Here is a 22874-nt window from a genome sequence, read left to right as displayed (position 1 = left end):
GATAACGCCACAAAAATTTAAACAAGTATGCTAAACAAGTGAAAGTCCATTCTAGCTGTTCACTATCTTTTGTATTCAGCAAATCAATTAAATTATGTACAAATTCTGAATAGTGTGGGTAAAATTCCTGCTGTAAATCCCGAGCCAATGCCACAACCAATCTGAAATCACAAAAAAGAAATGGCGTTATTGTTCATCATTAAGAGAATGTGAACATAGAAAATGGCATCCTTTGGGAGCACATACATTTCCCTAAGAATATTACAAGACAAGATCAAAGAGCTGTGGTATGTATCACAGTATTATGTAATATGTTTGTTTACCTTTGCACAAGAGAGGAGAAATGAGATATTCGAAGTCTTTATAAGTTAGCAATAGTAAGTCCATGATTTCTATGAGGCACATAATTTCAACTGTTTAAGTAACAATTAGTTAGCAAATGTGCATATATTTTCGCTACTTTTCTTGACAGACAATGATATCACTCACTGAGGGCACAGTGACTGTATCTGGTGAGGCAAAACTACATTAAACATTAAACTCATTCAAAATGAGAGTTAACTCCAAACATCACACCACTTCTGTAGTGGAAAACCACAATTCAAGATGGAAAATTTCAGTGAAAGATTGAAACTTAATCACTGACCTACCTCGAAAATCTGCTATGGCCATGTTCAGATTAGTTACTAGTAGGGCCTATGACTGCCTCAGAAAACATCTTTATTGAACCATCTTATTGACTTCTCCTAAATGCTTATTATGCATAAAGGAAGAGGATGTGGACATGGGACACCAAGCAAATTGCACACCTCTTGAGACTTTTGTGGATCTGACGTCCAAATATTGGGAAGCAAGAAAGAAGATAACTTCATTGTTCACTCTTGAGCAAAAAAAAAAAAAAACACACGCACACACATACTTTCAATTTCTTTTTAGTTTCACTTTGTTCACACCATTTTGTTCATCAATCAAATAATGCAGTTAATTTCAGCACAATAAAAAAAAATCATATAAATATTGTGGACTTATTTATGAACAAGTATAACAACCACAATAGATATGACACATTGGTGCAAGTTTAATTATTTTGGCAGTGATATATGAGGGGGGGGGGGTACATGAACTATCCACAAGGTCTCAGAGTTCTGTCAGAACAATAATAAAGAGTGATTCAGTACTTGAGCTGGACTTCGATACAGTAGGTTATGTGTGTTTATTGTTAAAGAAGGCTTCACTTGTATTTACTCAAAACATGGTAAATGACAAGGATGATAGTATTAGCTCATCACAAGATGTTTCAACAAGGGCCAAATCTGTCAATAAGCCTAATGTTACAGGAGCTGTGAAATATGTTATGTTTTGTAATTAACTTCATAATTATGAAATTTCATTTAGCAATAATTGACATTGACTTTTACTGTTAGTATAAATAAATATAGTAATGCAAATAATAAACAAATTAAAACAAATGGCATAGTTTACAGTAAATTACAAAGACAATCAGACGATATCATGAACTAAAAACACTACAAATACAATTCAATACAAAATCAAGTGCAACTTCTAACACAGATTAGCTCACCACTTCGAAAAGTTTGAGCTTTCCCCCTAGCAGAAGGCCTTTGTCCTTCATGGGATACAATAGGCTATCGCTATCTCTATCTATAGTAAATTTTATTTTCTTTAACTATTAGGTCAGCAATAAGTAAGTCCTTTCTTAAATGATGAAAGTTTAAACATTAAAGACAAACATATTAACTTAAAACGTGTTAAAAGTAGGCTATTACAAACTTTTTTTATAATTGTTCTGTTCTGAAAAAATGGAGAGTCTGTACTAGATGGGACACAGAGTGTTTTTAGATTTTAAAAATGCCTAAAAAGCCTGATTTTTAGTAGCATGATGTTGAAAATACGATAATTTATAGAGTATGAAGATATTTTTACTTACTACACTAGGTCGAAAAATAGTAAAAAAAATAATGACCATGCAATTAGTGATGGGTCAAACTGACTCTTTGATGTGAGCTAGCTTGCATGCTAGCGTTCTCATGAGAATCGTTCAAAAAACGACTTCATCAGGAACTGGTTGATCTGGCTGCGTAATATCTCAAAACCGTTTCGATAATAGTCTGATGTCATTTAGGAATCAGAAGGATAACAGACACAATCGTATGAATTTAAAAAAAATACATGAAAATGCAAATCCTGTGATATAAACGTTATATCAAATATGTATGTTTTACCCAACATCAGCTGATCGAAAGCCACATAATACTGGTTCCATTTCCAACTGCTGCCGGCATATCATGCAGTTTCTCAAAGGTTATTCCTTCTCTAAGCTTCTATGAGCTGCAGATGTCATGTGACTGTGTAATAACTGCCACTGGTTACTCGAGAGAGAAAAACATGATACGAGCTGTATGCTACATGCGAGTCGATATCACTCACGAGTTGAAAGAGCTGGGTGTCTTTTGGTAACAACCAGCTCTCAATGAGCGAGCTAGCTCATTACCAGCTCACAGGAGAGTTTCAAAAGAGTTTGTTTCCGAATGACCCATAACTAAATGCAATGCAACCTACTGTCATTTATTACTCTCCCATCTAAACCACTCTAACCTTGTCACAGTCCTCGTCTTCCTGTCACTTATAGGATGACAACAGATTAAACATAGTGTTTCATTGCTACTTAGCACGTGACATCACACTTTCACACCACTAATTGATAACGAGAGGCATGACAGAGAGTAGGCCATTTTACACTTTAAGATTGATCTGAAATATGTTAACATAGTATGAATACAACAATGCTATATTTCACTATCTAGAGTCAACTGTAAATCACAGGAGCAGACTCTTACTCTTCAAGGGTTTCATGACAAATGACAATCTCCACTCCAGTATGACCAGTTTCTGCGCACTTTGAAATGTTTGTTTTTGGACTATAGCTATCCTGTAAGCAGTCTAGTCTAACCTTGTCAAAGTCCTCACCTTATGTCAGCTGTCCCCTCATCTAACTCTCTCTAACCTTGTCACAGTCCTCTGCTTTCTGTTACTTAGCTATCCTTTCATCAAACCCACTGTAACCTTGTCACCATCCTCGGCCTCCTGTTACTTAGCTATTGGGGAATATGCCACATTCTGCAGAGTATCCTCAAAAGCTAATATTGTAAATCTCTTATCCTGTGACACTCCAATAATACAGCTAGGCAACATTCAAAATGGTGCTTCTGTTCTCAATTCGTGCACGACATCATACTTCTACATCCGCAACTAAGAATGAGAGGCATGATAGAGAGGTAGGGCATTTTATACTTTAAGATTGACATGTAACATAACATAGTACATAATACAAATACAACAATGTTATATCAAACTATCTTGAGCAAACTGTATTTCACAGGAGCTGATCTGCACTCTGTCAAAGATTAAATTCAAATCACTTAATCCCCACTACAGTCTGACTGGTATGAGCATTTAGTTTCTGCACACTTTGAAATGTTTGTTGCTGGGCTACACCAACATCCACATCATGCTCGTACTATATTATGTAGTGTACAGTAGCAAGTGTAAAGATTGAGACTTGTGCGCAACAAGAGATTATGTACAGAGGTGATGTCATGATGTCATGATTATTTTAGGATTATTTTGCCCAAACTAAGGAGTATTAGCGAAAATGAGAAGACACAGGTTGCTCCATTTTTAAACACAATTAGCCTACCTAAAAATCCAACATCCTAGATTGAACGAAATGTCATTTTAGATATGATTAAAAATCCAAAAACTAGACTTATAGGAGACAAGGCCGTGACACATGTCCTCTTATTTTGAATATACTTTCACGTAGTTTAAAAAAATCCCTAATAAATCTGTGACATGGAAGTAACAACCTCCTTTTCAGAATCAAGATTAGCAACCCCAACAATCGAGACAAAACTAACTACATGAATTCAAATCAACAACACTATCATTGATTAATAGTTGGCATAACAAATGGCACAGTGAATAGTTTTTTAGCTGTGTGATTGGTCAAAATTGGGTTCCTACTTGCTTCTGTACACTGTACATACAGTATAGACTACCAAAAGCAAGGAACTGTCAATAATGAAGTTATTTTGTTTGGCCTATTGCTTATGGCAAGAATTATGTTTTTTTAATTGGTTATTTTACGACTCTTTTTCAACTACTATGGTTATATAGTGTCTGAAAGAGATGAAAGTGATAATTCTAGCAATATGAGTCCAGGATCATATACCAGAAGTTACCCAGCATTTGCTCTTAATGGGTTGAGGAAAAAGCTCAGAAAAAACCTCAACCAGGTAACTTGTCCCAAACAGGATTAGAGCCTGGGCCCACTCATTTCACAGTCAGGCATCCTGTTACTCCACAGCAGTAGACTAAAGAATTATGTTAACTGTGCCAGTCTATATACGAACAAATGTTCTCATACTCGTTATATTCTGCAAAAATTGACGATTTCATGTTTTTTTGTAATAGCAGAAAGATCTCAGACTCCAATGAAAACTTTAAATTAAAGTATTTTTGGTACGAGATCTAGACCCACACATAAAATGTCTTGTCTAGCTCATTATATGGTTCCTATAAACATCTGCAATAACATCACATCCAGGAAATCAAAACTGGACCACTTACATCATTATCACTATGAAATCAGAATTCTACAGGAACATAATATGTTCTATAGAATAAGCAGTGAATGAGAACACTTGACACAACAATATGTGGGACAGTAAAAGGTTATTACTAGGGAGCGGATGTTGATGAAAAGTCATCTTATTTTTCACATTAGGACGATGCTTATTAATATAGAAATCCTTTCTATGTTAATATCAATATAAAAAAATAATTTCTTATATTGCATTTTTTTTACGTTTTTGAACAATAGGTCATTTTTATATTTTTTCGGCATTTTTTGTCATTTTTAATACTTTGAAGAACTTTTACATCATTTGGAATGAATTTTACTTTTTTCTTTCCCGATGGAGCTGTTAAATCACTTTCTAAGCAAATAGGTCAGTAGTAGGCCTAATTACCTGCTGAATAAATGAATAACAGTGAAGTTTGAGTTTTATAGTTTGGAACAGACTCTAAAGTCCATCTCTCATTCCACTGAAGGCTTCACTTCACACAACGGAAGTAATATAAAATGTTTGACAACAGCTTAGTTTAAGTGAGGACTTTGACCGACCACCCCTGATTGAAACACATTGTCAACGATCATTAAAATCTGTAGTTTTTCCTTAAAACCTTCATTTTGTTGCATGTTCTTTTCCTTTATCTTAGCTAAATTCCAGGAAGTTGCCTCCTCTCTCCGAGATTTACAGGGCAGTCATTGAAACAAGGTGACTAATTTTTAAGAAGTTGCGGTTTGAGCATGGTGAATAATATTTAAATGTCATTCTTTCAATTTTATGTCATTTTTCTATTAGTTTAAGGGCATTTTGATGATCATTTTAAGTAGATTTTTAGGTCATCAACATCCGCCCCCTAGTTATTACTTTACTTTTATCCTCTACTTCGAATAGTCTTGCTGCAATCCAAGTCTCAGGTAATTCGAGTATTTTTATCGTCACCATAAATCTATCAAGTTAAGTACTGGTTCTTTCTGGATTAAGAGATAACCGAAGTGTGGTACTGAAGGTCAAGAAAGCTTGTGGATTGTATCTCCATGTCCAGCATATGTCGTAAGGGCCACTGTTATCTTACCTATCTCATCCAAGTTAGTATAGTCGGAGGCACCGATTTTGGCAGATGACCTCGATGACATTTCCAGTAGGCGAGCCAATATTGTTTGTGTAAGCTGCGAGAATGAGATGCGATAACATTCTGAGTCGTTCATATTTTCATAACAGCAGCTCATATCAATTATCCTTATTATGAAACACACCACGGTACAGTCCTACTCAAAGAATACCTTTAATAAATGTAAATGACTTCCGTTCGCAATGATTTTACAATACGTCTCCTACATTTTCTAAATTAAATTAATTCTTAATTAAAAGGAAAAAGCACTGCATTACGCATATATATATATATATATATATATATATATATATATATATATATAATCCTACCCTTACCAGATCAATATACAAGATTTGTCCAGTAATAATCTACGGATCGTCTACTGGTGGTGCGACAATTCAAGTTAATAAAATTACGATTCTTCTTAATAATCAAAATATAATTTGGTTAATTGGGTAAAATTGTATGCTGCGGAAGTTAGATTTATATAAGAGTATAATAAATAGGATTGTAATGGATATTACAAGGGCAATAATTTCTTCACACGCACATTGTGAATAGAATAGAGAAGAAAGCATTTTAAAATATTCGAAATCGTACAAAATATCGGAGAAACCAATTTTCCCTGCACAAATTGCACCAATTGAAAAATATAATTACCATTCACAATAAATACTGTATTTTATGGATTCTAAAAAGTTGTTTATTAATCTAGAGGTATTGGCTGATGACTATATTAAATTCCAGCACAACATTCATTCAGAATATGTAGAAATTACACTTTGGATTTTACTAAATGTATAGGCCTACTATCAAAAGGGTTACATACCCCCTTAAATACTGTACATGTGTTACCTGTGCGATATCCGATGTTTAATTTTTTAAAATATGATTCATAGTACTGAAACTGCCATATTGAATTCGCACAAATTGTATTATTCGTAATTTTCGTCTCGAAAACCCCTAAGATATCTAATTTAATTTTTCACCCATTTTTGTCCCACTCCACCACTTTGGGACAAAGTCGGACTAAATAATACCTTATTCGTATTCTGTGATCGCAAAGATCCCCAGATATTGACTTTCATCGAGATCGGATGACATGAGATTTCTCACTCCCTTCTGCCTTTTCATCAGTACCTTAGGATATGGTATTTAAAACATCTAAGAATTTTAACCAATATTGTAGAGAGTAACTTCATTTTAAATTTTACGTCTCTAGTTAAATATAGTTTAGTGAATTTTTAAAATCGTCGACTTCTTTCTCTCTCCTCTCTGCTCGGGGGGGGGGGACTGAAGTTATTTCAAGGGAGTAGCCTACATGAAATTGAATTTTTTTACTTTCCTTACACATTTTAGAAACAATTCTGAGAGATGAGATGATAGTCTAACCCAATTTTATGAGTGAATCTTTGTTTTAAATTTAAAGGCTGCACGTCTGCTGGTTAAAAAAAATAAATCGGTATAATTATTTTCATCATTACTGCCTCCCATTTTCCATCCCTTAATGTTCGTATTTCGTAAAACTCAGTCTTATCTATTGACTAAGAATTAACATATTTCCATATACATATACAGGATGTTTCAAAAGTACGGGGCATAATTTCAGGTATGTATTTGCCATATGTAGACAATCAAAATAGTTCATTACAACATGTGTCCGGAAATGCTTTATTTCCGAGTTATGGCCTTCACAACATTGAAATTCACGGAACGTTTTTCTTTCCGCAGGTCGTTGCCATCAAAGGAGACATTAAGAGGGCACTCTGACAGTTTATTCCGAGACGAAGGTTACATTCAGTGTTGTGTAGGTGTTAGACTGTGCGACATGTATTCAAATCAAGAGCTGGCAGAAATACACTTCATGTATGGTAAGGCGGACGGCAATGCTGCGCTGGATCGTCGTTTGTACCAGGAGAGGTACCTACAGCGGCAATGTCCAGATCGGAAGACATTTGTACGTCTCCATTACCGTCTGTGCGAGTATGGAAAATTTAACTCTCCTGGTTTGGGAAGGGGACGACCAAGATCTACAACTCCAGAAGTACAGGACGAGATTCTGGAGGCTGTGAACATGACTCCTTCTATCAGCACACGAAGGGTAGCATTGCAAGTCAATGTTCTTCATACGACTGTCTGGAGACTGTTGAAAGAGTATCAATTGTATCCTTATCATTTGCAATGTGTACAGGCCCTGTCACCAGCAGATTACCCTGCATGAGTTAGGTTCTGTCAGTGGTTCTTGCAGCAGTGTGGTGTAAATCCGAACTTTTCTGCCTTAGTATTATTTACAGATGAAGCACAGTTTACACGAGATGGCATAACAAATTTCCACAATCAGCATGTATGGGCATATGAAAACCCACGTGCAACTGTTTCATCTCATCACCAGGTGCGGTTCTTCCTCAACATGTGGGCCGGTATCATTGGTGATTGATTAGTTGGACCCCATGTACTTGTAAACAGACTTACGGGGCAGGCGTACACAAACTTCCTGGAAAACACCATACCTCATGTTTTAGAAGACACTCCACTGATCAATTGTCAACACATTCACTTCTTGCATGATGGCGCCCCTGCACACTTCAGTCGTACGGCTCGCCGGTACTTGGATCGAAGGTTTCCTGATCGATGGATAGGTAGAGGTGGCCCAATTGCTTGGCCTCCATGCTCACCTGGTCTGAACCCTCTCGATTTCTACTTGTGGGGCCATTTAACATCATTGGTTTATTCGTCTCCGGTGCCTGATTTGGAATCCCTTCGGAATCGAATTGTGGCATGTTCTGAGGACATACGCAATACTCCTGGAGTTTGGGATCGTGTTCGCAGGTCAATGAGACATCGATGACCTCGTGTGTATTCAAGCAGGAGGTGGACATTTTGAACATCTTCTGTAATGACAACGACCTGCAGAAAGAAAAATGTTCCGGTGAATTTCAATGTTGTGAAGGCCATAACTCGGAAATGAAGCATTTCCAGACACATGTTGTAATGAACTATTTTGATTGTCTACATGTGGGAAATACATACCTGAAATTATGCCCCGTATTTTTTAAACATCCTGTATATTTCCATATACATAACAGATTATATTTCCATTTCGTACAATATTCTGGTCACGAGACATAATCATATACTTTGTCTTTTCGGGATTTACTACCAAACCTATCGCTTTATTTGCTTCAAGTAAAATTTCCGTGTTTTCCCTAGTCGTTTGTGGAGTTTTTCCTAACATATTCACGTCATCCGCATAGACAAAAAGCTGATTAACCCGTTCAATTCCAAACCCTCTCTGTTATCCTAGACTTTCCTAATGGCATATTCTAGAATGAAGTTAAAAAGTAAAGGTGATAGTGCATCTCCTTGCTTTAGCCCGCAGTGAATTGGAAAAGCATCAGATAGAAACTGGCCTATACGGACTCTGCTGTTAGTTTCATTGAGACACATTTTAATTAATCGAACAAGTTTCTTGGGAATACCAAAGACACATATAGACTACTGTAATATTTGTTTAGTTTTTGGAGGTGACTGTTCAGAGTGCACAAATACTCAGGCGTGCATGTTTACTCTTTTGTCCTACCCATTCCACTGCGACAGGGATAACAGCCGATCTTGCAGCGGTGAGGAACTCGCTCTCCAGTTCACATTAAGAAAATCCATCTGCCAAAATCCCTGGCGCGACCTATACTTCGGTTGCTCTGTATATATGATTATGCCAAACATGGGATATTCTTACAATTTTATTAAGAACAACAATTACAATGACTTACTCTAATATAGGTTGCAGGCTCAAAGGATTTTTAAGTTTCATGTACTTAACAAGTGCAGCTACAACATCATCTTTTTGTTGCAGAAGTTGTGGAAGAGTATGTACAGAGGGAACTTCTTTCCGAAAAGATTCAAAACTTTCAGTCAGGTTCAAATCTCCCCATTTTTCCAAAGCCTGGTGAAAATAGGTTTCTGAATCTTCGGAGTTATCTTCGTACTTATGTCCCACTCGATGAAATACATCAACATCAATATTTGCTATTCTTTCAGAAAAGGGCTGGAACTGAAAAAGGAAATGCAACAAACATTTAATGTACAGTATAATGAAATAATGTAGTGGGCATCGGCCAAGCCACCATCTTCTTACAACAGAGGTTCATGGAACATACTTTCCCATTAGACTGTAAAGAAACAGACAATGTCAAATCATATGAAAACAGTGAAAATTTAAATAAGTAAAATTATATGTAGGCATTTGATAATGTATGTACTTTAGACCTCTATTGCGGAAGATTGCATGGGTGATGCTTAATACATAATAAGCCTACTGAAACAATTTCAATGAAACAAAAAAAGTTATTAATTTACTTAATTCAGTCCTAAGGAGCAGAAACACTGTAAACGAAATGTAATTCTCCAGGAAAAAGCTACAGTGAAGAAGGCACAATGTTCTTTTGCTATACTGCCTTCTGTCAGATGTAAGTAGTGACAAACCTGTGTTTTTAGTTTGCAGTCACAGTACTTACATAAAAATCGTTTGATACCTGTATTTTCTAATGCACTGTTATAGCTGCTCCTCTCATCCTGGACCTCTAACATGTGAGGTAAAGAGTAGGCCTAACAGGTGGGGCAGGGGAAAACAGTGTATTAGAATATGCAAGCATCAGTTTGGTAAAGGTTAAATTTTAAATAGTTTATGTATGTGCCACTAGAAAACATTCCTAAAATACCTGGAAAATTGCTAGCATTTATAGTATGGAGTAGTGGAAATTAGATGTGATCACTAGGAGAGCTGTATACGCACCCACCCATCCAGTCCAAAAACATACCGGTACCTTACTTATGGGCTATTCCATCTCAAATCGACCGAAATATAGAGAAAATTGACCTTGCAATTTTTAAATACAATGAAACTTTTTCTGTCCTTAGACAACTGTGATACAATGCTTTGTGCAAAGTTTGAGGCATCAGAACTTCAAAGTGTTTAAATTAAAAATATTTAAATTTATTGTATTTTCATAAAATTAGCAACTTTAAACTGTTGTGGCTCCAAAACCCTTTCACCCAATGATCAAAATCATGGTTTATTTTGATGCTGAAAAGTTAAAGTTCATATTGACATGTAAACAGTTTTTCTTACTTTTTATGGAAATGGAGAAATTTAGATTTTTCTTCATTAAGACGCTTTTGCCCCTGAAAAAATATTTTTAAATATATGGTTAGATTCCGCATTGAAAGTACAAATAAACACATATTTTTTACTGGTGCACTGTTGATAAGAAAGTACTGAAAATATCAAATAAAGAAAATAAATAGTACGCACATAAGCTAACCAGCTGACTGTGAGACGGGATCTAGCTGAGGGAAGCAAGGCCAGGAGACAAACACGTGATGTTTCGTCTAGTAGCGCATAGCTGGGCTAGCTTTATCACAGGTTTTCATAGACACAGGAGTAAAATGACGCCCAACGCTCGCTTATCTTCATCTCTCAGCCAGTGCGAGCGGTACTGCGCCATTCAAGTCCAGGCGTATGAAAATAATTTATTTAATACCTTCGAAACTTATTGCCGTGACACTAAGCAAAGAATGCCGAATCCCTCTTAATAATGCAAGGTTTTTTCTCAATATTTTTATACATTTTTACAAATGGACAAAAAGCCTAAAAGTAAGTAAAATCAGATTATCTGTCTCTCTGTGTACAATAAAAATAAGGATTACTTGTTAACATAACCTACCAAATGTCAGCTTCAAAATGAGCTCTCGTTCAATGTTCTGCAGTAAATGGTTCCAGAGTTCTGAGCACTGAAAGAGGCTTGTTTTTCTAAAATACACTAAATTTGTCACTCAACAATACGAAAACCGACTGACTTTCGATAGTATATTTTTGCAAATGCACTCTCCTCAGTACCTTATATAAATAGGGAAAAAATTAGGGTATAAAAAAAATGCAAGGTTTTTTACTGATCGATTTCATATGGAATAGCCCTTATATACCAATTTTGTCATGCATGAGGGAAGACCGACATATTTCCTTCATGTGACATAATATAAAAAAGGGGTTTCAGTGTAACCAACTGTGGAGAAATGCAAAGGCTATGCTTTTAGCGCGATGTTTGGTCGGGAGAATTATGGGAGAATAATACTGTACTCATGTGGCCTATCATGGAATTGGGGAGCATCCCCTGGGTGCAAGACAGGGGAAGGTCCGTCATTTGTTTCCAGTTCTTCTGGCTAAATCCAACAGACCCACTAATCAACAGTAGGTATGGTTCTCCAGTCATATTAAGTGTTGTGAATGGGTGATGTGACTGCCAAACATAAAAAAAAAAATGGTGCCCATTTTAAAGCAGTCATAATACTACATAAAATGGCAAAAACTATCGATGGGAAAAGATCTGGACATAAAAGAGCCACTCAGTCAGATGTCCAGGAAGAGGCCGCATTAAGAATTCTTCAGTGGAATGCTGGAGGGATGTCTCAATCGAAGAAGACTGAAGTTGCAAAGACATTAGTAGAAAATAAAATTGATATTATTATTGTGGAGGCTAACATCAAAGAAGAAAATTTGAAGTACTGCAGATTTTGTGGATATGAAATGCATCTGTTACGAAAGTCTCAGCAAGTAGCAAGTGGTATACTGGTGGGAGTAGATAAGACATCAGCCAAAGTAATAGTAGGCAATCAAATTACGAATCCATTCACAGTAAGCTCTGGAGTAAGACAGGGTGATATTTTATCTACTAGTCCTTTTAATTTAGTATTACATAAAATAATTAGTAAAATAGAAGTTACAGGAACTGCATGCAAATCCAGACAAGTTTATGAATTTGCTGATGATATTATAATAGTAGGATGTAGCATCTCCGATTTAAAAGAGATGTTTAAGATTGCAGATAATGAAGGCAAGTACAAGTAGAAGTGGGAAACAATTCAACAACTCTCTTAAGTGATCTTTCTGGCTATCAATTTAGTGGCTATTCTACGCAGAGTTGCTTTAAATGCAAGTTTATCTTTCGTTTTGTGTATTTACTATCTCCATGTCTATTTACATAGTCAATTTTTCGATTCTTGCTATATTTTGATTATGTCCGACATTGATGTCTCCACATCAGCGCCGTTTTACATGCCAACTCCACCTAACAATCTTCATCATTCCTCAAGATCATTGATTGGTGCAGTGAACGATTTTCAAATTGCGATATCAACACCTCTCTTACCGGAAATCTCTCCGATACTCCGGCTTTTGACAATCATGATACAAGTACTACTAGGGATAATGATTTTAATCTTAATGCACCGGTTACTACTAGTTGTGGCGATATTTCCAGTGATTCTTCGTCTTTATTGCCTGTCACTTATGCCCTTCTGGCTCTGCTAAACTTTTCAAAGGTTCCCGTGGCTTGCATGTTCATTGGTCTCGGGCCCACCCTAATATTCCATTTGCTCCTAATGACATTCCCTTTCCGAAATCATCACTAGACGATTTTCAAACACGTCTTATTCATAGTAAACAACATATACAGGTTTTGAGGAGAATTCCTAAATGGGCTCATGCATTAGCGGCAAGCCGTTTGTCTCATTTCATTTCCCAGTGTTTATCTCAAAATTCTGTTGAAAGTTGGTGCAATATCCTATTATTTGCCTACATCGCGCTTCGTGTTCCTGAGAAGTCTGGGAAAAAAAATCACTCGTTTCGAAGATAAAAGACAATATTAATAATTTTCAAATTGCTGATATAAAGACTTCTTCAAAATCTTTTAAGTCCTCTCATGTCCACCACATCGAACAGAAGGTAGCAGACGGTGACATACGTGGTGGTGCAGTTAGAATTCTGTCCTCTGATGATGGTGTAGCGGATTTTAACATTTCAAACTATCAAGCCTTATTAGATAAACATCCGGTTCCCTCAAGACCGAATACATTTCCTGATCCTCCTATCCTTACTGATCATTTGTTGAAGATTTCAGAAGATAATGTCATCATGGGATTACGAAGTTTTCTGAAGGGTTCAGCTTCCAGGATCGATGGCATCCGCCCACATCTACAAGATCTTGTGTCCATCTCTGCTGGCGATTCTGGCAAAAGACTGCTTACCTCTATTTCTAATTTCTGTAATTTTATGTTAGCTGGGAAAGTTAATCCTGAAATTTGCCCTTACCTTTATGGAGTGTCGCTATTGGCTATTCCAAAAAAGGATGGCGGTGTGCGTGCTATCGCAATAGGCAATACTTTTCGACGCCTTGTAGCTAAAATATCTTGCCTTCTTATTAGAGATGATATCTGTCATTATTTCCGACCATATCAATTAAGTTTTGGTTTGCCTCAGGGCTGTGAATCTGTTATCCACTCAGTTCACTCTTTCTTGAAAGATAATTCCTCCTCTAATAAGATCCTCTTAAAATTAGATTTTAAAAATGCCTTTAATTGTATTGAAAACGACGTTATGCTGGATGCCATTAAACAAAATCTTCCCCAACATTTTTCCTTTCTTTGGCAAGCCTATAGATACCTTACGAAATTGTTTTATGGATCTGACACTATCTTATCCCAATTAGGCTGTCAACAAGGGGACCCTTTTGGTCCCATTCTTTTCTGTCTTGTATTACAACCAATTATTACATCTCTTAATAGTGATTTTAAATCTTTTTATCTTGATGACGGAACCTTAGCTGGTGATCCTTTGGTTGTTCTTAGCAACCGTCAGAAAATAATTTCCCTTGATCTCAAATTGGCTTATAACTCAACCCAGACAAATGCGAACTTTATTTCTGCTCTCATAACCTCGAGAAAGTTGTATCTGCTTTTCAGCTTGTAGCTCCTGGTATTAAACTAATTTCTAAATCTGATTTAACCATTCTAGGTACTCCTATTTTTTAGATGCAGTTCAAGACATTCCAGAGCAGAAATTGCTTCGTTTGAAAACTTTGCTTGACAGGTTAGTCCCCCTTAATCCCCACATGTCTTACTTTCTCCTTAAGAACTGTTTATTAATTCCAAAATTTAACTACTTTTTGCAGACTACCCCTATATGGTTGTTTCCATCTTTCCTCTGTCAAGCTGACAATATGATATGTCATTACTTAGAAATTTTACTTAATATTTCTCTTAGTGATTGCAGTTGAATTCAAGCTTCTCTACCTATTAAATTTGGTGGGTTAGGTATTAGAAAATTGAGCAATATTTGTACGCCGGTATTTTTAGCTTCTGTGCATGGGGTTTGGACCAAATCAAATCTATTTTTCCCTCTTACAGTGATTCGGTTCAGATCCCTTTTGTGCAGGAGGCTTTAGTTCGATGGGGTGAGGTTTCCAATAACTCTGATCCTCCGTCTTTTCCAGTGGTTCAAAAGAATTGGGATGAAATACTAATCTCTCTTGTTAAGGAGTCCCTTCAGTCATCTTTTTCTTCAGATACAGATCGTGCTCGTTTTTTGGCTCTCCAACAAAATGTTTCAGGATCTTGGCTTCATGCATTCCTTCCCCTAACATCGGTACTCTTATGGATCCCAGATCCTTTACAGTTTCCGTGGCTTTATGCCTCGGTTGCAAAATCTGTCACATTCATAAATGTATCTGTGGCAATATTGTAGATTCTTATGGCCACCATGCCTTAAATTGTGTCATGAGTAAGGGGCATTTCTCTCGTTATTCATCGCTCAATGACATCATTAAAAGAGAATTAACATCCTCAGGGTTCCATCCATCTTAGAATCTTCTGGGATCAGCCATTCAGACGGCAAGAGACCCGATGGTCTGACTCTAGTCCCATGGCGTGTAGGCAAATCCTTAATTTGGGATTCCACATGTGTGGATACACTGGCCCCTTCTCATTTGTCTTCAACCTCTAAGACACCAGGATCTGCAGCAGAAAGTGCCACTGTCAGTAAACACCATAAATATAAACATCTTGCAGATAATTATATTTTTGTCCCTTTTGTGGTTGAAACGTTTGGATCATGGTGTAGTGAAGCCAAAGCTCTCATCTCCACCATAGGCAGAAGTTTAGTGCAGCTTTCTGGGGACCCTCGAAGCAGTCAATATCTACGTCAGCGCATTGGTATCGCCATTCAGCACAGTAATGCTACAAGTATTCTGGCGTCCTTCCCCGAGTCCTCTTATTTAGATGAGATTTTCTTCCTTTAATTATTCGATTTATTTGTTTTTTATTATAGAGAACCTCAGATATTCTATTACATTTAAATTGTGGATTTGTAATGCATATTTTAAATTTTGGATTTGTAATGTATAATATTTTAAATTGTGAATTTGTAAGGTACAATTTAAATTGTGGATTTGTAATGCATATTTTAAATTTGTGGATTTGTAATGTCTAATATTTTAAATTGTGAATATTGTAAGAATATTGTAATTGTAGTAGAAGAGTAATTTTATGAAGGCAAAGAGATTGACTTAAGAAAAACAAAATATATGAGATTGGATAAACAGACAAATGAAAGACTAGTAAATTTTGAAATGGAGAGTTATAATTTCGAAAGTGTTAAGGAATTCACCTTGCATCATCTATCAACAAGAAAATAAAATAGAGAACGAAATTTATAAAAGAATAATGTATGGAAATAGAACTTATTTCTCATTCTCACATATGTTCAAGTCAAGAATGCTATCTAAAGGAACAAAACTTGAACTATATACAACACTCATTCACCCAGTTGTTACTTATGGAGCAGAAACATGGACAATGAAACTGGAAGATGAAGATAGTCTTCTCATCTTTGAAAGAAAAATTGTACATAGGATTTATGGTCCAGTATACAATAAAGGAGATTGGGGAAAAAAAGAACGAATAAAAAGATTGATCAGCTATTGGAAAGCGAGAATATAGTGAGCTTCATTAAATCTATTAGGCCGAGATGGTTAGAACATGTAGTGAAAATAGAAGACTTTCTAATATGATAATGAACGCAAGAATGGAGGGAGAAAGGAGAAGAAGATCAAAGAAGAGGTGGATGGACGATGTATTGCGAGACATTACGAGCCTGGGAGTGAGGAAATGGAGGACTGTTGCTGGGAACAGAGTGAAGAGCCAAGAGAAGCCAAGGTCCACTTTGGACTACAGTATTATGATGATGATGATGATGATGATGATGATGATGATGATGATACTGGTGGAGTTAGAGCAATACAGTCAATTCATTTTCTAAAGTGAAGGAGGTAGCAGAAAATAATAAAACTGAAATAATTAAGTTAGATATATGGAAGCAAAAGGAACATATAAAAATATATAGTTTATACAATCCTCCAAGCAATAACACCACATTTGTGTAATCTTGAAACAATTAAAAAGACGGTAACGTTAGGGGATCTCAATGCTCACTTCCAAGATGTCAGATACAATGACATAAATGGTGCAGGAAAGAAAGTAAAGGACTACCTTTCTTCAAGTACCATGGAACTAGTGTACAACCTGCAGGATATCCTGACTTACCTTCAGTACAATGGAACCACGACAAATCCTGATTTATTAATGATCTCATCTGATATCTTCAACAAAGTTCATAGAAAGGTGAATAATGACTCAGGATGTGGCTATCGAATGACTGTGGTTAGTATTAAGATTGGAATAAACACAAATAAGAAATATAAAAATCCAAAGTGTAGTTGGAACTTCAGGAAAGCAAATTGAGAAGGTTTCAGAATTTAGCTTGAAAATTCCCTTACTCCAGACAATTTTGATTTTAATCAGCACAGACCAGATAAAGATGGTAAAAAATTTTGTCTAATAATAATAATGAAGGCTGCAAAGTGACACATTCCAAGAGGAAAACCATACCAATACAAACCTTTTTGGTCTGAGAAACTACGAAAGATTAAAATCGAATGGGAAGCAGCTAAAAAATAAGCTGAACTATTTAACAACACTGTCGACATAAAAAATGAAGACAAATTGACGTTCTTATGAAAAATGAAGTAAGGAAAGTGAAGAGAAAAAAGATTCAATGCAATTCTCAATCATTGGACTATCGAAAGAATAGTAAGGAAATGCACAAATTTATATCTTCAATGGATAAGGAAGAACAGCATAGAGCACCAGTCATAACAGACAAAAAAAACTTGAAGATTGAAGATAGAAGTTTTTTTACAAAACATTTCATTAAATCCGAACCACTGTCGAAAAAGTTGAAAGAAGAAAAAGAAATCATGAAAAAGGTCAAAGAAAGCTTTAAAAACAAGGATAACAAAGTATTCAACACAAAATTTTCAAATTCATGAACTAAAACAGGCAATTAAAGAAACAGAAACAGGAAAGAGCACTGGAAATGACAAAATTTGTGCAGAATTCCTCGAACATGAGTTAGTCAACTTGATCACTTGTTTATTATTGTTTAACCAAAAATGGCACTCCTGAAGAGTGGAAAAAATCTATTATCTCTCTCTTAAAATCAAAGAAGCCAATAAACAGTCTTTCGAGTTACAGCCCCTAGCATTAACGAGTATACTCTCAAAAGTAATGGAAAGAATGATTAACACTAGACTGAACTGGTATCTTGAGAGTAATAACATTATTTCACATGACCAGGCAGGTTTCTGTAAACATCGAACAACTCAACAAGTATTAAATGAATGTTAAAAATGCACTGGATGAAAAGAAAACCACTCTTATTGTGTTTGTAGATTTTAAGAGCAACTATGATTGTGTATAGAAAGCAAAATTCCAAAATAAATTACAAAATTTAATTCTGGTTTATTTAACGACGCTTGCAACTGCCGAGGTTATATCAGCATCACCAGTGTGCCGAAATTTTGTCCTGCAGGAGTTTTTAATGCCATTGACCTGAGCCGAGATCGAACTCACAACCTCGAGCACAGAAGGCCAGCACTATACCGACTATGCTACCCAGACCAACAACAAATAAAAATGGTAGAATGCTATATTGAATAAGGAATTTTCTGACTCAAAAATTGTGTTCCACCAGAATAAATAATGTTACGTCAAAATACAAAAAACAGAAGCTGGGACTACCTCAAGGAGAAGTTCTTAGTCCTGTTTCCTTACAGAAACATCTGAACTAAAAACAACCTTGTTTGCAGACGATCTGGCCATATGGATATCCTTACCCAGAAATCATCATAATGAATTATTTGAAACTATGAACATAGAATTGCAAGTCCTCGAAAGATAGTCAAATGAAAACAGAATAACAGTTAATACTGAACAAACTTTCTATCATATATTTTCTCTGGCACATAAAGTTGGAAAACTTGACCTGGAATATAAAGCTGAGAACATAAAGGAAAGTTCACATCCTAAATCTCTATAGACACAATGCTCACTACGAAAAATCGTGTCAATATAACAACTGAAAAAGTCGGAAACAAATGTCATGTATGTAAAATATGGGGATACTCATTAACAACTCTGAAGAATACATATAATACCTACATCAAACCAATAATTATACATGGAAGCTACAACTTAATAGCTGCTGCTGATACAAGCAAACTAAATAGAGCACATAACCAGGCCATGAGAATAATTACCGGCACTGTGAAAAGTAGCCCTGTTACAGCCTTGGAAATTGTGACTGATAATTCATCTCTGCATTCAGAGATAAACAAGTTGGTCCTTATACAATATGAAAAAGTAATTGGATTGCTCTCAGAGAACTTATGGAGAAACTATGTGAGAAAAGAGACAAATCTCAAAACGAAAGAATTTATTCAGTACATAGATGAAAAAATGAGACACAATTACAATCCAGACATAGAAGCAGAAGAGTTATTACACACCCGACTAACCCACTAGAATAGGTGGAGGTAAAATTAAATTTAGATCTTGCAGAAAAGGTTAAAAATGCCAAGTGCACCCTGACATATTAAAATCTATTGCATTACAGACAATAATATTTCATATCCAGACAATGAATGGCTCCACATAATCGCTGATTGCTTGTTGATGGAAAATAATCACCAGATTTCAAATATCCATTGACTTCCAGAGTGCTGGAAATACGATATAAACTTTCAAACTGGGGAAGAAGTTACATTTCAGTGGATTCCCTCTCATATTGGAATAAAAGGTAATGAAGAAGCTGACTACTTGGTGGAAAAGGGGAACAACAATATTAAACACCTCAAAAGGACATTTATCCTTCCACTCTTCAAAACTCAAAATAAAATTCAGCTTAAATCTAAATGGTTTGCAGAGTTAAAGAAATTAAGTAAAGAGAAACAATGGGTGGAGATTTTCAAGAATAAAAATTGCATACCAGAGTTACCATGAAGTGAAACTATTGCAACATTCCGCGTAGCAATGTACCATGGCTGTTTGGCAGAACACCTACACCGGATGAAAATAATAGTCTCACCCCAAATAGCATGCTATGCAATTAAGATGTCATAATGAACTTAATGAACTAGGACTATCTTAGAATGTGTGGTGCACTTCATACCTACTGGACAAGATACGATGGACAACTTTATTGGGAAGCCAGAAGATTAATGGCAAATGTTCCAAATGTCTAGAGCAGCCATTTTCAACTGGTGTGCCATAAATGATCCACTGGTACATCATGAGGAAATTAAATAGTAAAAAGTGGAAAAATAAAAGTGAAAAGAGTAGTAAAAAAAAGCAAGTCCACAAGTGTTAACTTTCTGCAAACGTGGCACAAATCAACATTCAGTAAACACAGCATGAGTGTGAGAGGGGCAGAGAAGAGATTAACTGATGCCCAGTCAGGATTGCCAGATCAGTAAAATTATAATATCGTACAAACCTTAAAAAATATCGTATTTTACTTTTCTTTATGAAAAAAAAAATTGTACATTAAATATCTTAGCAGATGAAGTTCATGAGAGACACTGCAGCAGTTTCGAAATGGGACCACAAAATAAATGATAATATCCTGAAAGAACTCACAACCTAACCAATATTACAATTTGTAAACAGCATTTCTACACCAAAGAGAATCAAATAATCCAATTAAATTAAATAGAAATATTGATAAAATTCCATTCCACCCATATTTCACAATTAAATACATTGTAGGATTCATAATTACAATAATATTAACTATTTTATCATTAAAAGAGTCTTATATTCAGTCAAAGGAAAAACTGGAAAAATTATGTCAGAAGGATGGATAGAACACACATTTGGAAACAAGTCCTGCAGTATGCTCCCCGTGGAAGAACATCTGTTGCATCTGTTGATTGCCCAGCTAAGAGATGCACTAATGTGAGACAGTAATGGACCACCTGGTATAATACATGTTTTGGATGCCGATGATTATGAAATACCTTAAGAAAACATGTAATAATATTGTATGTTTTCGTATTTTCTAAAATAACAAATTAAGAAAACGAGCATAATCCCATAATTATTATCATACTAATATTGCAGTAATGACTTTTTGCCATTAAATTTTACAGTTCTATCACAAACTTCAAATACAATTACAAAAAACGTATTATTTCTATTTGTGAATAATGGGTATTCTGTTCCTCTTCTCAACCTTTTATGTTCCATGCGCCCTTCACCATTCATCACCATACCATTCCGTGCTATATACTGACTCAAAATAATGCACAGGCAACAACATTCAAAATGTTTTATTTTACATATTAATGCATCTATATATTTAAAATATTTATTTGTTTTTATAGTCCTCATTCCCTCATAAAACCCTAAAAATTCCCCCCTGACTGGGAACCACAAATTTAAATTAAGTTAAATGAGTGCGTCACGATATTTTAAATTACACCTTTAGTGTGCCACATGTTGAAGAAGGTTGAAAAATGCTGGTCTAGAGCATTAGATTAATAATTAAATACTGTGAACCTATCTTAACCTAACCTATCACTAATCTCGAATGTAGCATCACTAAGCTCTAATGTAGGCCTCACATACTTTGTTTTGAGATGTTGCCATCTCTGCTAGATGCCAAGTTGAGAGCCACCTAGTGGAAGATGCAGAAAGTACCGCATCATGTTAAGAAGAAGTCAATATGGCGACTCTCTGAAAGCACTGCTCATAATGTTGTTTCTTAAGTGTGTTTTTTGTGCAATAGTGAATGCGTTAAAGTAGTGAACATTCCATTAGTGCAATAAAAAGAAATGTATTGTGGCAGTGATAACAGTATTGAAAGAATTTGTGGCTGCAAACCACGTGTTTGCCACTACTTTTCTTTAGGAGACAGAATCATGAACACAAACTGCAACATAAAAATATAATACTACTCACAGAAGTGGATTAACTAAGATCTTCAGCATGAATTTCAAGAATAAAGTTAAAAATAATGTTGTACCAGTAAGAAAAAAATTAAGTTAAAATAATACTGTTTAAGAAAAAGAACAACTTACAGGTAAGGTGGTATGAGCATGTAATGCGAAGATAAGACAGCAATTTAAATAGATCTTAGGCTACCTACCTTGGTTACCACCGGAAAGGAGAAAGCATGTAAGACCACAACCTAGGCCTACATAGAATGACGCAATAAGGGAAAGCATGCAATAAAGCTACATGCAAGATGAAGATTGTTTAGATCATGCCATTTGGAAAGAGAAGACTACATTTTTTGGTTCAGGGAACCTGTGCATGTAGCCCAACACATAAATGGGTCATTCTAAAATGAAAAGCAGATTTCATAAAAAAAATAAAACTATAATTTGTTCAAACAAATTGTGCATATCAGTTCCTTATATACTTCCATTTACTAATACGGCCACAATCAAAGTTGTCTATTTAAAATGAAAATAAAACTTCTGATTTTGTTCAGAAACACAGAGATGACATGGTACTTAAGTCAGCTCCATTACAATTTTCAATTAAGTACTCCACATTAAAGTTAAATGAAAAGAAGTTTACTTTTTTAATTTACAAGTTTTCTGAAAAGCAATCACAAATAAGCAATATGATAAGGAGGCCTAATTTAAAACTTCTTAATATCATGTACTGTCAACTGGGGTGCAACCAAACGAATTTAGAGTATTTTTAAAAGCTATTCATCAGGTATTGACATGTTTGAGTTTGTAATGTATCATATCACGGAGGAATTATTTGATAAAGTAATTCATGTTTCCAATACCCACATAATTAAAAAAAAATAATAATTTAAAGTGTGCGATGTCACCCCATGTAGTGGGTAAGTTCGGACACTCTTAATT

General features: G+C 35.5%; 1 protein-coding gene across 7 annotated transcripts in view; it reads right to left on the bottom strand.

The window, feature by feature from the left end:
* LOC138705059 (small subunit processome component 20 homolog) overlaps window positions 1-22874 on the bottom strand; it is a 297829-nt gene that overhangs the window by 251714 nt on the left and 23241 nt on the right. For 5 of the 7 annotated variants that reach the window (XM_069833649.1, XM_069833650.1, XM_069833644.1 and 2 more), the window contains exons 2-3: window positions 9534-9814; window positions 1-161 (exon numbers count right to left, since the gene is read on the bottom strand). The exon at window positions 1-161 is cut by the window's left edge and continues 173 nt beyond it. In XM_069833649.1, the coding sequence (XP_069689750.1) occupies window positions 1-161; window positions 9534-9814 (442 nt within the window). Of the gene's footprint in view, window positions 162-5724; window positions 5819-9533; window positions 9815-22874 lie in introns of those variants that run through there. The other 2 variants (XM_069833646.1, XM_069833647.1) reach the window with 2 other exon arrangements.

Source organism: Periplaneta americana, chromosome 8 (genome assembly GCF_040183065.1).
Source record: "Periplaneta americana isolate PAMFEO1 chromosome 8, P.americana_PAMFEO1_priV1, whole genome shotgun sequence".
NCBI lineage: Eukaryota > Metazoa > Arthropoda > Insecta > Blattodea > Blattidae > Periplaneta > Periplaneta americana.
This window is presented reverse-complemented; position numbering and strand designations above follow the sequence as displayed.